Source organism: Crocuta crocuta, unplaced genomic scaffold, assembly GCF_008692635.1.
Source record: "Crocuta crocuta isolate KB4526 unplaced genomic scaffold, BGI_CrCroc_1.0 scaffold112, whole genome shotgun sequence".
Classification (NCBI taxonomy): domain Eukaryota; kingdom Metazoa; phylum Chordata; class Mammalia; order Carnivora; family Hyaenidae; genus Crocuta; species Crocuta crocuta.
Window position 1 is genome coordinate 626,280 of NW_027528818.1, and position 18,328 is coordinate 644,607.

Consider the following 18,328-nt stretch of genomic DNA (forward strand, 5'->3'; position numbering starts at 1 on the left):
CTTCCGGAGGAGACTTGCCGAGAAGAGCAGAGGCCACGGCCTACACCACAGGGGGATACCACAGACGAAGTGCAAAGAGAACTTTTGTGGTTGGAAGTCTGTGGCACATTCCAGACTATAGAGTCTCCCCTCAGCTATTGGCTGTTGCTCTCTCTCTGTCCTCAAACTGTGCCAAGACTGTAAGATTTTCCTGATGACTGGGCATATTCCACATCTGGATTCCATGGTCATAACAACCAGAAGTTTCCTGTCCTCTTTGGTTGAGGTGATTATGATATAGAGCTGGGTAGCAATATCAACAATTTTGAGGTAAGCTCTACTAATTAAAACATAATATTCTCTCATCTGAGATTTCTAGGTGTCTGGAAGGGCGGCAAGGGGACACTATTATTTACTAAGTGATAATTCTGTGCCAGGTGCTTTATTTATGTAATCCTTACTTACCTTCACAGTAACCTCATGTGATAATGGGTGTTGTATCCCAGTCTATAAACAAGAGCATAGGCCTATGGATGTCTGGTGGGTCTATTAGGAAGCAGAGTGGGGTGTCTGGTATCTAAGCGTGTGGCCTTTCTGTTTGGCCATTCTGCTTCAGGTTCTAGAAATGGTTTCTTTTGCTCTGCAAAACCTGTTGTGGCCTTATTTTATTAATTTGGTAAATCCTTTAAGTTGCATTTATTTTACGTGTTTAAAAGGAAGAGAATCTGTAGTTTTCTAGTTTAATATTCTTTGCGCCTTGCAGTTGACAAATGTGTTACCATCTCTGCAGGACCACGGGGTATGGAAGAGGGAATGGGCTTTGTTACCATACTTTACAGATGAGGGATCGAGTGATGGAAGGCAGAACGTTCCACATCTGTCTGGCTCATCTCCACATTCCTAACACCCTCTCTAGGAGTTCGTATTTAGTAGGCTCTCCAGTTTTTAACTAAACGTGAGTTACATAGCTTGTAAGTTCCAAATTCAGAAGGGAACCCAGGTCCCTGAGTCTGAACTCAGAGCTCTTCCCACTGCAAAACCATTCTGCTTTTCCCAGAGCCCTAATTTATAGGACTCGGAACCCTCTGATAGGCTTATCTGGTGGATTTTCACAAATCTAAATATGTATGTACAGGTGGTCCCTTAGAATCAGATCTTATGCTTGTTCTTGTTTCTCTTCCTTTAAATACTTCAAAATCAGGTTTTGAAGAATTTCTTATCTACCTGACGCGTCCCAAGAAAATCACTTGAAAAGGATTGATTATCCAATATTGGATTCATAGAGGATTAACACCAGAAGGATTCCTGAGATCATTGAATTCGGTGTTTTTCAAAACTTAAAAAAAAAAAGAGTGGAACCTTTGTCTTTAAAGAGAGCTCCAGTATATAGATGAGATCAAAGCCAGGTTGTGCTGCTTAAGTATGTGCTAAGGTAGGAGGTATGGTGGAGGCAGAGCTCCATGGCCTTTCCCGGAGTCCTTGGGCTCCTTGAGGGTATGATTTATAAATCACTGATCTGTTATTTCCCTGCATTTTATAGTGAAGAAACTGAGGCACAAACACGCTTAGTGACTCACAGAGGTGGCTGCCTTAAGATGGTGATGAAGCTTGTTGTCATATATCTGAATTTCCGGTATTGTTTTAAGCACCATTCTACTTTTATTATAAAGAAGAAGTAAATCACCTAGTCTTTAGAGCAGGAATCAGCAGACTGTGGCCTGTTTTTGTGCAGCCCCTCGAGCTAAGAATGGTGTTTGCATTTTTAAACAATTGTTAAAAAAAAAAAAAGCAATAGCAACAACAACAAAAAACAAACAAAGAATATGGGACAGAGACCATAGGTGGCCTATAAAGCCGGAAGTATTTGCTGTCTCTGTTCCCAGAAGAAGATTGCTGAACCTGCTTTATCGGGAGTCACGGCTACTGATATAAACATGGAAATGCCAAAAGAATGTGGCTTTCTCTAAGTAACTTCAAAACATGTAGATTTAAAACAAAGCCCGATTAGTTGAGCACATTTACATCAAAAAGTGTTTCAAACTTGTATTTCTCAAATGAACGTCTTCAAATGGCTGAACACATTTTCATCCTTCTTTTCAAATACCAGATTTGGGGGGAGGATAGGCTACTTAACTAAGTTCTTATAAGACACGGGAAACATTGCCCCTAGAGGGCTGCCTATGGTTGTAAGTTCTAGAAGATGAAAAGGAAGCAGTGTGCATATTTGAACACAAAATCAGGGCATCTGGTAGACCCCCAAAAAAGTTAAGAACGAGAGGAACCAGAGTATGAATAATGTGAGTCACTTCTAGTCACTCGGGGGCCACAAGTATGCGTGCCAGAGGGATATTTGATGTTTTGAGCCTTTACCTTGGAGTTGAGCCCTCATTTGAAGCAGCCATCGGTAAAGCATATTTCCTAATGTCATCCTTACCACTTGATGCATTTCCAGAAGCATCTGAGCTTTGTTGGGAAGCGGATTGAATGTTTTCTTCCATGCATTGCTTGTGGTGACAGACAGCTAGAGAGCAGTGACAGGTCTTTTGAGTGAAAGACCTAAGAAAGATTTCTCAGCGAAACAAACCCCAAGTGGGTGTGCTTGTGGAAAGCTCCCACCCCCGGGGTCCTTCAAAGAGAATTAAGTGGATGAAACCATAGGATTCCCAGTTGATGAAGCGATGCTAACCTACCTCCAGGCTGTCCTGGCCCTTGGGATTGCTCTAGTTGTTTTGTTGGTTGTGGTATTTGTTGTCTTCATGGTCTTTGGCCAGATCATTGACTTATGTGTGTGCCAGAATGTGGGCAGGGAAAATAGAAGGAGACAATGAGTAATAATACATTTGACCACTTGGTAGCAGCTGTGGCACAAAGCCTGGTCAGAATACAGGTTAAAATTCTTGGTCTAAATCCGTATTTATAGTTAACTTTGAGTTAGGGGCTGTCCATGTAATTAATGGTGTCATGAATTCTTATGCATAATGAAAACTACATTGTCTCATAGTTCATTACACCAATATTCTTTTTTTTTTAAGTTTATTTTTTTATTTTGAGAGAGAGTGCACACGTGACGTGGGCTCAGACCCACGAACCATGAGATCATAAACTGAGCTGAAATCCAGAGTCAGACACTTAACCGACTGAGCCACCCAGGTGCCCCCACACCAACATTCTTTCATGAAAATGTGGGGGTTTGGGATCTGTCTCCTCTGCAGCTTTTGTTTTATATATATTTAAGCACTAAAAAAAAGCAATTTCATCTCTTCTCCTTTGATAAATCTCTTCTCTCCAAAGGCCCATTTTCTTCCTGTGTAGATGTATATTTTTAGTAAATAAAGGACTTACTGTGTGAAATTTTCCTTTAGCAGTCAGAATGATTATGAGCATATGTTTCATTACAAGGTACATGATGTCAATGCTTGGTAAATGTGCCCAGGAAGAAAACGCATCATTTTATGTATAAGCTAAGATTTCAGGAAGTAGCCATTTATCTCTCTTCAAAGTGCTGTTCCTAGACGACAGAGTGCATTATTATGTTATTAGGGCTTTTTTTTTTGGTAGTTAAGTTCTTTTTTGATCTATTAAGAATTTCCCAGTGATTTCAGTAGTTTGGTAATACATCGTTCATCTTATAACAGGTATTGGTAATGTTGGGATGAAAACATTTATACAAGAGGAAATAAAAGTCAAGGAAGCAGATAATCGACCGATTTATCAGCCTTAACAGACAATTTTTCTGATAACGCCATGGTAGCCATGGTAAATTTACTTCTGATTGCTTGAGGGGACAGATTCTATATGCTTTTTGTAACATGGAGGTGCATGTAAGGGTGAAGGAGCAAGTTATCAATCCATGGACTAACCAGAAGCGTTTTGGTGTCTAGATTGGCCTTATGGCCGTTGGATTCATGCTATACTTTGAACTATCCCTTTCTTATTAGTTTGCTACAACGTACGTGGTGATGAGTATATATATATATATATATATTTTTTTTTTTGGTCTGGAGATTTTGAAGTAGCTCTAGTAATAGAAGACTTCTCTTGCTTAATATATTTCTCAGAATCTTTCCTTTGAGCAAAATTTGGTTAAAATTTAGAGGAGGTAAAATAGCTTAATAATCCACTCACTGTGCTTCCAGCCTTGGAGGACATTGCACTGCGCAGCTGCGTGGTCCGTTCTGTGATAAGCAGGGTGTACAAAAACTATAGCACTCGCGGAGGCTACGGTTTGGAATCCAGAGGTGAACCAATCCGGAGAAAAAGTCTCAGGACTTCATTCAGGCTTACGTGCATCAGTTTTCTGGGGCTGCCGTAACAAAGTATCACAAACGGGATGGCTGGGACAACAGAAATTTATTGTCTCGCTGTTCTGGAGGCCAGAAATCCCAGATCACCGTGTCCCTGTTGGCAGACACAAGGACACAAGGAAGGGTCTGTTCCAGACCTCTGTCCCTGCTTGTGGCAGTTCCTCGGCTGTGAGAGGGTCACTCTAGTCTTCACATGGTATTGTCCCTGTGGGCATGTCTGTCTCTGTGTCCAGACTTCCCCTTTTTATAAGGACACCATATTGGACAAGGGTCCACTCTAATGGCCTCATCTTAACTTGTTCATCTGCAAAGACCCTATTTCCAAATAAGGTCACATTCATAGGTACTGGGGATTGGACTTCAACATCTTTTGGGGGGGACATAGTTCAACCTATGACATGAGGTTTTCATCCTTAGCTTGCATAGTTTTATTAAGCTGGGTGATTGTTATTACAGCTATGGTAGACAAAAAGCCACACATTTAGAAGGAAGAAGGGACTTGGGTCTGAATGTGTATATTATTTTGAAATCCCATCACAATAAAACTTAAAATGGAGGAGCGCCTGGGTGGCTCAGTTGGCTGAATATCTGACTCTTGATTTTCGCTCAGGTCATGATCCCAGGGTCATGGGATTGAACCCTATGCCAGACTCTACCTTGAGCTTGGAGCCTGCTTGAGACTCTCTCTCTTTCTTGCTCTCTCTCTCTCTCAGAAATAAAATATTAATTAATCAATTGGAAGAAATAAATAAAGGGGTGTTTGGGTGGCTCAGTTCGTTAAGTGTCTGACTCTTGATTTTGGCTCAGATCATGATCTCACAGTTCGTGAGTCCAAGCCCTGTATTTAGCTCTGTACTGACAGTAAGGAGCCAGCTTGGAATTCCCTCTTTCACTCTCTCAGTCTGCCCCTCTCCTGCTCATGCTCTCTCTCTCTCTCTCTCACTCTCTCAAAAATAAACTTAAAAATAAGTAAATAAATAGAAATACTCCTACTTAAAATTTTTTAAAAATAAAACTTAAAATATTGATTACTTGAAGGTACTATGGTATATCTTGCTTACCTGAAAAATTACTTTTTGTCAAGCAACTTACACTCTGTTAGATTTCCTGAAGATTTGAGTTTGAACCTTGCTTTGTCACTCACTAAGTGGGTATATTGGGTAAGCCATTAACCTTTGGAACCTTGGTTTCCTGGTCTGTAAAATGAAGAGACTATGGTCTACCGCATGAAATCATGGGAAGAATTTGCTGATGAATATTGAAGCATCTAATAAAGTACCCGGTATATTTTTAGTGTTTTATGCATGATTGTTCATTCATTCAACAATTGTTTATTCGGAGGCTACTGTGTTCCAGGTTCTGTTCTAGAATTCATTCATTCACTTAATGAGGATTATACTGTGATTTAGTAGTAGAGCACTGGCCTTTGGAGTGAGACATCTGAGCTGAAGTCCTGTCTATGTTAGTAAATCGAGTATTGGACCACGGACTAATCACTGGCCCTTCCTAGGCCTCTGCCTACAGACTAGCCATATGGACTAAACCTCCAAGGCTTTACCATCTCTGAAGTAATTCACACAACAAATTCAAAATCAGCAAATAGAGCTATAGCTCTTGGTCCCCTACAGATCCATTGTGTGCTCTGGGGAAGTTACCCTCTGTGATTTAGCTTTTCTCTCTAAAGTGGCAGTAATAGGATTAGTACTGTCCATTTTTTGATAGTAATAAGTGTAACAATGATAGCCACTCTTTACTGAGCTCTTGACACTGTGCTAGATACTTTTCGTACATCCTTGCTTCTACAGAGTAGTAGGTGGGAATGCAGAGAAACATGGTGCATTCTCACGGAGAATCGATGTTCCTCAGTGGTTCGTGAAGCACACCCCTGCGTTATTTAGTAAGAGCAAGTACAGCTATAGGACAGAGTAGAATGTGGAATTCACTTGAAATGTTAAGCAAAGAGTCCAAGAAGCCTGGGGCTTCCTGGAGGAGGCTTCAGCTACGGTCCCGAGTTACCCTGAGATGCTGGGCTCTTTTCTTGGCCCCTAGGGAGACCGGCGGAAAAGTTTGCAAAACACTCTCTTTTCCCTATTTCATGTTTGACTCACATGAGAAAAATAGGATTATCATTTGTAATTTTGAAAATCGTTCTCATTTCCAGTACTGACAAGTGCCGCCTTTCTGTTGTTAAGCACATTCTTCTTTCTCATTCATACATTTGACAATAACTGAGCACCTGCTCCGTGCCATTCTAAGTGCTGAGCACATCACAGCAAAGAAAACTAAGTCCTCTCTTTAATGGGGCTTCTATTCTAATAAACAGTGGTGTTTTTTTGGGAGGGGGGAGACCTAGGAAGTAAAGGAGGCAGCCATGTGGCTATTTTGGGGGAATTTTGCTCTTTATTTATTATTTATTAGCAAGGCAGAGTAGTAGGGGTGAGGTTGGAAGGATACAGATTATGTAGGGCCCTGAGGGCAAGGGAAGGGTCTTGGATTTTATACCGAGAAACATGAGAAGCCACTGTGGAGGCTTTGAGGATGGGGGTAATGGAGCATGACGTATATTTTTAAAAGCTTACTGCAGGTGCCGGCTGAGCACAGCCGAGCAAGAATCGGAAGTAGAGACCAGCTGGAAGACTACTGCTATGGTCCAGGCGAAGGGCGGCAGTGCTGCATACCGGGGTGCGAATGGTAGACATGGTAAAAAAGTGGCAAGATTGGAGATGTATATGGAAGGTAGAACCAGCAGACTCTGCAAAGGAATTTGCTGAGGGGTGTGAGAAAGGGAAGCTTCAAGGCAAGCTGGGGAGGTTTTGGTCTAAGCGGTCTTAGGGATGGAGGAGTTGGCAATCTTAGGGATGGGTAGTTCCTCGGTCACGGGAAGATCTGGCAACTTTATATGAGGATCCCGAAAGCAGCTCCCATACCGTTTGCAGCTCTCTTTGCAGATAAAGTGCAGTGTGTTCCTTTGTGTTACTGTTGTTTTACTCGTGGACATTTACAACTGTAATTTAAAAATACCGCTGTGTGCAAAATGTTCGTCTTGACCCAGCGGGCCTTTCGGTGCTATCTCAGTCTGCGGACTCTTATCCTCTCCAGACTTCCTCCCATTTCCCTGTCCCTCGTGGCACCTCGTCCCCAGCTGGACTGGTGACAGGAGTCGGGTCGTCTTCTCCACCCTGGCAGGTTTTTTTTTTTTTAATTTTTTTAAATGTTTTATTTATTTCTAGGAGAGAGAGAGAGAGAGAGCGTGAGCAGGGGAGGGTCAGAGAGAGAGGGAGTCACAGAGTGAAACAGGCTCCAGGCTCCGAGCTGACAGTCAGCACAGAGCCCGACGCGGGGCTCGAACCCACGAACCGCGAGATCATGACCTAAGCGAAAGTCGGACGCTTAACCGACTAAGCCACCTAGGCGCCCCTCCACCCTGGCAGTTTTAAGTAACTAGCACTTCTTACATTTTCTCCCTGGCCATACTGACAGCGGTTGGGTACCCTGGGCATCGATGTTTTGATAACTGATCGCTGAGGCTCTGTCCCGCGGGGCCCATTGCCGGCCGTGCATTTCACTCGCACTGTGGACTCTGAGACCTGAACCCCAGAGAGGTTCCTTAGTGCCACGCAGACCTGGTGTGGGGGATGTGCTAGGGTTACAAGGGACAGTGTAAAGCTTGGCAGGTAAAACCGGCCTACATGAGGATATGTTTTATGTTTAAAATCATAAAATCGGTTCATAACAGCCTGATGTGCAGCATACTAAACCTTTATTAAACATTGTAAGGGTCATCGTTTTTGTCTTCCTGGTGTCCCTTCCTCTCCTTTCTTCTGTGACCCACATTAAGCCAATTGTAGAAGCCACCCCCCAGCTTCAGTGATAAGTCTGGAGAAGCGGGGCAGGACCTAGCACGCTGATCAGAGAGGAAAGACCTTTCTCTGGTGGCCAGTCGTTGAGAGGGAAAACCCAGAATCTGTGCGGCCAGGTTGTCAGCCTCCAGGGAAAGGCGGCCTGAGAGGGTGAGGCTAACCTCTGAGAAGAACGAGAGGCAGTGAGAGAGCCCCGATGTGCACTGCCCTCCTCTCAGATGCTGGCTCCGTTGTGCCCCTCTGTGTTTGGTAAAGGGACTGGGAATCGTACTGTCACTTCCTGGAATCCTGTTTGTCACTACAACCAGCAGGTGCCCCGGAACCCCTACTAGAGGCAGGGTATCGAGCAGGAATACAGAAATGACTCACCCATAGTCCTGCCTCAGGCATTTACAGTCTAATGGTTGGATTTCAAAACCAGTGGATATGGTAAGAAAATTGGTGAAACCTGACCTTTCACAAATCAATAGACGGTTTGTTTTTAAAATGTGAAGAATTCATAACATAATAAAAAGTTTTCATTAGATTTTAGTCGCCTGAATGTTAACAAGCTCTCCTATATGTGAATTTCCAGGGCCGTCTGTTAATATCATCTTCATCCCTTTAAGGGCCCTATCCAAAGCCATGTCCACCACTGGAGTCAATTTATGCACACACAACCCTTGCTCGGTTGCTCTGTGATAGCACCGGTCTTGGGGCTTCGTATATTTGTGCAGCCCTCACTCCCTGTTGATTGCAGCAGTTGGGCAAGACCCTGCCCCATCTCTGGGGCTCCCTGTCCCAGAGAACAACTCCCCGAACGTTGCGAATGCTCAGTAAATATTTGTTAAATTAAGTCACTTATCAGCATTGGTTTTGCTAATAACTTCTGTATACAGCTCCTCAAACCTCACAAACTACTTTTGTATAAAATTGCATGGAAAAATTCGTGTCTTGATTCGAGGTAGGTATCACAGTACAAGTGATATTGCTAATAGAGATGCATGACCTTAGAGTTAAGTATAGGGGCGCCTGAGTGGCTTAGTCGGCTAAGTATCTGACTCTTGATTGCAGTTCAGGTCATGATCTTGCGGTTCCTGAGCTGGAACCCCGTGTCAAGCCCCACGTCCAGCCCCACGTCGAGCCCCAGGTGGGGCTCTGTGCTGCTGACAGTGCAGAGCCTGATTGAGATTCTTTCTTTTCCTCTCTCTGTCCCTCTCCTACTCTCTGTCTCTCTGTCAAGAATACATAAATAAACTTTAAAAAATTAAGCACAGATATATAACTGTTAGATGTGTGCTAGCTGAAAAGGAAGAACACAGGGAAGATTTTTAGCTGAAGTGAGCCAGAGGATTAGTTAGTAGGTACTAGGTGAACACACCTGTCTTCTCAAGAAGAAGGTGTTGACTACCAGAGGATTGACCATGAGTCCTAAAAATCCAAACTTTGTTCTCTTCAAAACCTGCTGGTTAGATTCTTGTGGAACCACTGGTGGGTTGAGTTGCGGGAGGATTAAGCAATGAGGCTTTTAGATTTCCATCTCCGCTTTCTTTAACTGCAGCCAAAAGGCATAAAAATTAATAGGTATCTCTTGCTTGCATTTTTCCCTTTTTGCTCCCTATCTTTCCAATCGAGGATCTTCTGAGTTGAGTATTTGTCCAATTAAATGCATCTGATTAAAACTGTCAAACTGCAAAGGAAGTGAGTTGGAAGAAACGCCGCAAGAGTTGTAGATATCGAGTTACCGGTTTTCTGCTTGAGAACTGAATTATAAATAAATGTGTTAGGTAGTGGAATTTTGTTTTGTTTTCCCCAAAGGAGAAATATTCACCACATGGAAACAAAATTTATTCAGCATATTTTCATTCCGTAATTGTACCATTTCTATTCTTAATTCTTTGAGCTTATGATTTAAAGTGAAAACACAAAAACAGACTGTTGTGCAAAATTGACAGGAACGAGTGTGAACCTGGCTGTCAGAGACATAGGTTGTTGTAAAATTAGCAATGGAAATCGCTTCCTATTCTGGAGGTTAAAAATAATGTATTTACAAGGAAGTTATTTACATTGGCCGTTTAGAGGCTTCCCCCGGGGAGCCTCAGTTAGGAAAGCTGTGAAATCCACAGGCCATGTGCACAGGAAGCATTTCCGGGATCGCAGCATGTGAGGTGCTCGGAGCTTACGTGCCTCGATTCTATGCCTGTGACGGGCAGGAAAATGGAGCTGCTCCGCTGCCCAGGGGCTTCTCGAATTGTGAAAGAGAGGCAGAAGTCAAGCCTGGCTTGTCTAAAGTTTGTGGTGTCCAACAAGTTAATCCCCCAGATTGCTGGAATGCTTTGTTTTGAGCTTCTCCAATGAGAATCCTTTCTCATGATGCAGTGTGAGAGGTGCTCTGGGTTCCTGCGCACCCCGCCGACTGGGAGCTCCCCGTAACTGGACCGATGCAGCCTTCAAGGACATCTCCTGGATGAAATCAAATGTGAAATACAGCGCAGACCAGCAGGGGGAAGAGAATTAATATTTGTGGGAGAAAATCCTTGTTGCTGCTGCTCTGTGAACTGAAAGCATATTTGTTTGAGCCACTTATGATTTTTCTCCAACCTCTGCAGGTCTCCACTTCTCTTGCATTCATTTCTCTGAAAGCTTCCCCCACTTTTCGCTTGACCTCAGGTGATGCCAGCATAATTTCAAAAATGTTTCTTCTCGGGTTTCTGGTCTGGCTCCTCGTAGGCCATGCACTGAAATTATTCGGTGATACATTACTTGAAGAGCTTCAGTTTTATAGCAGCATCTTCAGAAAAGCGATTAATAGAATATCATGAGTTTAAAAATACTCTTTATGTATCTGAGTTTTTTTGCAGTCTGGAAGAGAATGTGTCTCAGTGATCGCGTCCACAAAGAATGGGGAAGGGATAGGTTGAAAAATATCCAGCTATTTTAGAGGACATAAACTGGTCCGTTTAAGAAATGCTTTGGTTGCTTGTTTGGTGCTTAATGTTTTGGCAAGGTTGGGAAAGTTTCTCCGAAGGTAGATATCAGCTGTTTGTATCATTCAAGAATGTTTGAATCTCCTGACCACAGCTTGGTAGGATTAGAGACTGAATGGACAACTGTAGTTTTTGATTCACTCCTCAGCCTTAGCACGTTTGGAGGGGGACTTATTCTTGCTCACAGAGGGTTCGGGTTCACAGGGGGTAGGAAATTAAGCTCTGCCTTTGGGGCTTTGCCAATAGATGTGCTGAATTCTAGAGGCCTTTGAGTGACTTTTGACCACTGCAACAAAGAGGTTGCCTGGAGGGAATGGAGAGATTAGAATATGGGAATAATGGATACTTAACTCTTAATGACTTATCTTAAGATAAGGAGTGAATACTGTCCTTGCCTTTGAGAATTCTCTTGCTGATTTCTGTTCCTAGAGATTAGAGGGATGGATGGCCAGGAGTAGGAGGGCAGGGGCTTCTGACCACTAGAAGATGCCAGTCAGAGGCATCTGGTGGGCGGTGCATTGGGGCTTTGCAGAGAATCACTGGGCCAGGTGTGGTGTGATTTGGGTTCTTGGTTCTGGCGTTAACAGTAGGTAGCTATGTGCTTTTGATCCCACCCAGATATTCCCTCAGAATATTTAATAGTCTCAGTATAATGATGAGCGAGGACATATGGTTAGGATTTGTCACGGTTCTCAAAACCCTGGTTTTAGGCACCTTGTTAACTGATACCGTATTGGTTCTGGATAAGTCTTGACTATCTAGAGCTACTCTACTATGACAAAAATATCATCTGAAAGTATTCACTTTTTAAAATTTTTTTTTCTTTTAATTTATTCTGAGAGAGAGAGACAATGTGAGCAGGGGAGGGTCAGAGAGAGAGGGAGACACAGAATCTGAAGCAGGCTCCAGGCTCTGAGCTGTCAGCACAGAGCCCAGCGCGGGGCTTGAACCTACGAACCATGAGATCATGACCTCAGCGGAAGTTGGATGCTTAACCGACTGAGCCACCAAGGCTCCCCTGAAAGTATTCACTTTTGAATCATTTGTTTTCCTACGTTCATTTAGTGAGTGTCAGTAAAGATCAGAGAAGATATTATTTGAAGAGATATTCAACTACAGTCTTACTGTAGTGATTCTTTTACTTCTCTTACTATTTACAGGATCATTCCCATGTGAGTTTTCTGAAGGAGAAGATATTTAAACTGAAATCAAGGAAGGTGGCTTGCCAAAGGAACACAAAATTAGCCCTCTTGCTGAAATGGATGTTGACTACTTGGTGTTTGGGGAAAAAAGCATCTCTTGGAGAAGCCATTGGGGAGATGAGTGGTTCAGGGTCTTGCCGGTTTTAGCGAAGATGAAAAATGTTGAAATCGAGTGGGAAGAAGGAAATGTGGCAAATCACAAGGAACCAGACTGTTTTTAACAGAGAAAATTCAATTTTATCTGCCTTTTTTCAGCAAATTCCATTTGATATTTTACATTTTCTTGATAATTTAATAAAGAACCTCAGGAAGGAGTCACGGAACTTTAGCTTAGTGAAAGAGAATTTGTCATTTGTGACATTTCTTCCCTAAATAGCATGGGAAGATCAATGTATTAGCTTGTAGCTCATGCATTACCAGTTCTAGCTACTTCTATTCAGGCAAGAAACAGCATATCATATAGCAAAACTTGGCACAATGGGATATTTTGGCTCAATTCCTAAACATTCATTGACTCCGCTGGGGTCCAGGCATCATGCTGGGCACAGGGAGGGATGTGTGGCTGGTAAAACACGATCCCTGCCTTCAAGGAACACTGCCACTTACTTTTTGGAAGTCCATAGTAGATAGATAATTTACAGTGATGTAAAATCAGTGTAAACAGAACATGGAAATGTTGGCTCTGCATTCAAAAGATGCACAGAATCGGGCTGCTTTTTTTACCACCGGCAGTCACCTTGAGTTGAGCCACTGTCGTCCCTCACCTGGGTTCCAGCCTCGTGGCTGGTCTCCCAGCTTCCACCCTTGTATCTGTAGCCTCTTTTCCACACAGCAGTCAGAACAGCCCTTTGAAAATGTAAGTCCCATCAGGAGTGCCTCTGTGGGTTAGTTGTTTAAGCGTCCGACTTCAGTCTACTTCATGATCTTGTGGTTCCCGGGTTCGAGTCCATACTGGGCTCTGTGCTGACAGCTCAGAGCTTGGAGCCAGCTTCAGATTCTGTGTCTCCTTCTCTTTCTCTTCCCCTCCCCTGCTCACGTGCTCGCTCTCTCTGTCTCAAAAATAAATAAACATTTAAAAATTAAAAAAAAAAAAAATGTAAGCCACATTGTATTAAAGCCCTCGGGTGAGTTCCCAGTTTGACCAGAGCAGAAGACCTTTCTGCCACCTACAGTGTTCTGCAGGTCTGCATAGACTCGCTGCTTCCCATCCTCACTCTCTTTCCTCCTTCTCTTTCTCTGATGCTACTTCTCTGACTTCCTCTCCTGCTTCGACCCCTACTCCCCTCGCTCTACGCACACTGGCCTCCTGGCTGGGCCATGGACATACCAGGCGTGTTTCCACATCGGGGCCTTTACAGTGACTCCCTCTGCATGGAATGCTCTCCCAGAGGTAGCTGCATGAACAACCGCTCACTTCTTTCAAGTCTTTGCTCAAATGTCACCACCTCAGTAAAGCCCGGTATGCCCATCCTATTTATGATTGCAACCCCCCTTCTACCTGTTACCCCCAGCCCTCCTTGCCCTGCTTCATATCTTTTCCCATAGCACTTCCCAGCCTCTGGCTTACTGTATGACTTACTAGTTTTTAAATTTTGTGTGATATCTATCTTCCTCCAGTGGGATGTGAAGCTCCAGGAAGGCAGGATTTTTGTTTTGTTCAGTGTGGTTCGATCTAGAATGATCTAGAACAATGCCTGGCATGCCACAGGTACTCCGCAATTGTTTGTTGAAGAAGTGAGTGAATGAGAAAGAAGAGATTGATTCTGAGAGTTCCAGGGAGAATCACAGGGAAGAAACTTTTGAGCTGGAAACTGAAGGATAAATAGTCAGGGTTTCTGAGGAAGGCCATTCCTGATGGAAGGAATGTCTTGAGCAAAGGTAGAATGATGACAGAGCTCATGGGTGCTCTTGGAATGGCTGGGAGTCCCAACTGAGTGGTGCTTTGTGGGGGCAGTCAGAGTGGTAGTGGTGGAAAGATAAATTAATGGACGGAAAATAATTAAAGGAGACTCTTGATAGAGGGAGGGAACAAATTCCTAATCATTGCAGGCATGTTGGTAATTGGAATCCAGGACTCTCAAAGAAGTAGCATGCAGAACATGGGAGATACTGTCCCTTTAAGACATCAGTAATGTGAGTAGTGTTTGCGAGTGAGATCTGATTTTTATAGAGTTCTTGACTGTTTGCAAGTCACAGTCACATGCTTATTATGATTTAAGCTTTGTAACAACTGGACGCAGTTGTTGTCATTTCTAATAGGCAGGTATTATTTACATTGTTGGATGAACTTTAAAAAAAAAATCAGTTGCCTCTTTTATCAAACCAGCAGAGCTACTTGCCTGAGGTCATGGAATCAGAAAGTAGGGAAGTGCCTTCCCACCTTCTTGTGCCTCTCAGACAACTTTTTCCCACCCTGCCAGGCTGCCTCTCTAATTCTGATGCAACACTGAAGATATCATGCTGGGATTTTTTTTTCTTTTTTCTTTTTTTTTTTTTTTTTTAAAAAAGGAAAAAGCTTTTTCCCTTTTCCCCCNTGGCCATTGTAGATCTTTTTTTTTTTTAATGTCTATTTAGATACTTGGCCCATTTTTAAATTGAGTTGGGTTTTTTTTTTCTTTTTTTTTTTTTTTTTTTTTTTTAACAAAGGAGCAAGCTTCTTTCCATTTCCCCCACCACTGAGAATTGCCATCCCTTCATGCAGTTACTTCTCTCCCAGATCCATTTTTTTCTCTCCCTCTTTTTCACTTCAATTTGTCTGGAATAATTATAGAAAGATGAATATGTTCCGTAGGTGGGTGTGTTTTTACCTTTGCCTGTTTAGTTTTTTACCTTCTCTCAGAAGGCTTGTGCCAAGACTGCCTGACTCAGCACCTGACATTCTGGTAAGGTTGCTGCTGCCTGTCTCGTGGGTCTTGGGGCTAGGGGAAGAGGAAGCGTGTCGACGACTCCATGTGAATGTCTTCAGGCTTGCTTGTTGCCCACTGGAGAGTAAACCTGATCTTCTTAATTCCCCCAGATGTTAGTAGGCTGGAAGAGGCGGAGGGAGAACTCAGTGAAGGAGAGCACTGGTATGGGAACTCTTCGGAGACTCCGTCAGAAGCATCCTACGGGGAAGTCCAGGAGAACTATAAGCTGTCGCTGGAGGACCGGATCCAGGAGCAGTCGACCTCCCCCGACACCTCCCTGGGGAGCGCCACTCCCAGCAGTCACACGTTGGAGCTGGTGGGACTTGATGGTGAGGTCCTGCGAGACCCCCTGCAGTGTCAAGACCACCTCTCCCCTGGCGTGTCTTCTTTGTGTGAGGATGACCCCCCAGGCTCGGCTAAGCCCTTGAGCAGCAACCTGAGGCGGCTGCTGGAGGCTGGCTCCCTCAAACTCGATGCCACAGCCACGGCCAATGGCAGGGTGGAGTCCCCGGTAAACGCGGGCTCGAATCTCTCCTTTTCCCCACCGTCCCACCATGCCCAGCAGCTCAGTGTTCTCGCCAGGAAGTTGGCTGAGAAGCAGGAACAGAATGACCAATACACTCCAAGTAACCGTTTTATATGGAATCAAGGTAAGTGGTTGTCGAACTCAACCACCACCTGCGGCTTGTCCCCGGATTCGGCCATCCTAAAACTGAAAGCCGCAGCCAATGCCGTTCTGCAGGACAAATCTCTCACCAGGACTGAGGACACCATGCGATTTGAGTCCTTTTCCTCCCCTTTTAGCTCCCAGTCTGCCAGTTCCACGCTGGCAGCCTTATCCAAGAAAGTCAGCGAGAGAAGCTTGACTCCCGGTCAGGAACACCCACCTCCGGCCAGCTCTTTCCTTTCCCTGGCTTCCATGACCTCCTCGGCGGCCCTTCTGAAAGAGGTAGCAGCAAGGGCTGCTGGGAGTCTTCTGGCTGAGAAGTCATCACTGGTGCCTGAGGACCCTCTCCCGCCACCACCCTCAGAGAAGAAGCAAGAAAAAGTAACCCCACCGCCTCCACCACCACCGCCGCCGCCCCCACCACCGCCGCCGCCGCCGCCACAGTCCTTGGAATTATTGTTACTCCCAGTTCCTAAGGGAAGAGTTTCTAAACCCTCCAGTTCAGGTATGGGATCTTTTATTTCAATCATCGTGTAAATTTCTTTCTTTCTTTTTCTTTCTTTTCTTTGACTGTAAATTGCAACGTCTTCTTCATTGCTTTGTTCGGAAGGGGTCTCCGTCTGATCTGAGGCAGGAATAAGAAAGCAAGAGCACAAGAAAATACTTTAAGTAAGCAGTGTAGTGTTCTTTCATGTATGCGTTACACAAAGACTTCACAAATAGCTTCATTTTTGAAAGGTAATGAATAATCTTAGAGACATACAGTACTCCTCCCTTTCATATAAATGATCTTTTTTTTTTTCCCTTACCAAGTGCGGGCTAGGTCCATACAAGACATATTTAATGGGAGAAGATCAAAGCAGCTTTGTCACGGAGTGCATGGCATCACTGAACATAGGGGGATAAAAAAAAAAAAAATCCCCGCTGCTTTTGAAACAGTGGACAAGGGAGAGCCCACCCTCCTGCTGCCTCCCGTCACAAATGGACTTTTGTATACAGTAACTACTCTGCCCTAATTTATCACACTGTATACTTTTATGTTAGCATTTTTATTATGTTTTTTGTTGTGTGTGGAATTTAAGCCTTTCCCACTTATCCTGTTCCTCTGTAATTTCTTGTCATAGAAGAACCCTAAAGAATATTGTCATTCAGACACAATCAAAGCATTTCCTGCAAATGCTTTTTTTTAAAAAAATTCAAATCCAATCAGATTCTGAAGGAATGTGCATGTGGAAAATTTGAATCATAAGTTTTTCTTGTGAGGACAGTCTTTCCAAAGGAGAAGTCGCTGTCTTGTGGAGCCCTGACATTCGCAAGTGACTCGTCTGGGGGAGAAAGTTAGTCACTTGAGTTCTCACGGTGGAAGCATCACATCTTGTACTGGGTTGTTTTTAAGTGGTGCGTATGGTAAATTCATGGTCCCGGGATGGAGGTATGGAGTGTCAGATGTCTCCCGAGGATATCCTGTCAGATTGGAACAGGAAGTAGACTATGTGTGCCCTCGTCAGTGTAAACACTGCTGTTGTGTGTGTCTAGCCAGCTTTGATTATTTGCAGCCACATTGATGAAGAGTGCTTAGAATGGCAAATAATTGAACGATCGCCAATAACATCGGTTTGACGCACTTCAGACAAATTTCCATTTACATTGCTGAGTGAGCTCTATGCACTAATTCTAATTACTTTAAAACTTGTGTAAACAGCAGAATAGAACTAAGATAATGGATACCTGGAACTTTTATGACTCTAAGTCATCCAAACCGGTCACTCCAGAGTTTCTGAAGGGTCCATAAAATCCTGAAGTGTTTATCCATTCCCAGTTTCATTTCTCCTCACTTCTTACCTGCCATCTGGTGAAATGGCTAAAATTAGGAAACCAGGAGAAGAGCAAAAGGAGCTGGGTAATTTTGCAACGGAGAAAATCACCCCTCATTTATAGAAATTTCATTTAGGGAAGCAGCAGAAAGAGAGGCATGGCTGTATATAAAATACAGTTTTATAGGGGCCCCTGAGTGGCCGAGTTGGTTGAGCATCTGACTTCAGCTCAAGTCGTGATCTCACAGCTTGTGAGTTCGAGTCCCACATCGGGCTCTGTCTGACAGCTCAGAGCCTGGAGCCTGCTTCGGACCCTGGGTCTCCCTCTCTCTCTGTCCCTCCCCTGCTTGCACTCTGTCTCTCTCTCTCAAAATAAATAGGCATTAAAAAAAATTTTTTTTTAAATATGGTTTGATAAATATTCTCTGTATCTGCTTATTGAATGAATACCTTTATGGTGTTTACCCTACAAATTCATATGGACTTCAGTTACTTAGAAAAACTTATGCAAAATTAATAATAAATGTTAGTTGGCTGAAGGCTCACGAACTTAAAAAGATAACTGATAAAACTGCCTCCTGAAGGCACGTTGTGGCCGCTTTGTCATTGTAAAGCATCTTGAGTATAGCT

General features: G+C 43.6%; 1 protein-coding gene across 2 annotated transcripts in view; it reads left to right on the forward strand.

Moving 5' to 3' along the window:
• ZNF827 (zinc finger protein 827) overlaps positions 1–18,328 on the forward strand; it is a 168,745-nt gene that overhangs the window by 15,549 nt on the left and 134,868 nt on the right. For both annotated transcript variants that reach the window (XM_077755912.1, XM_077755911.1), the window contains exon 2: positions 15,328–16,389. In XM_077755912.1, the coding sequence (XP_077612038.1) occupies positions 15,328–16,389 (1,062 nt within the window). The remainder of the gene's footprint in view (positions 1–15,327; positions 16,390–18,328) is intronic.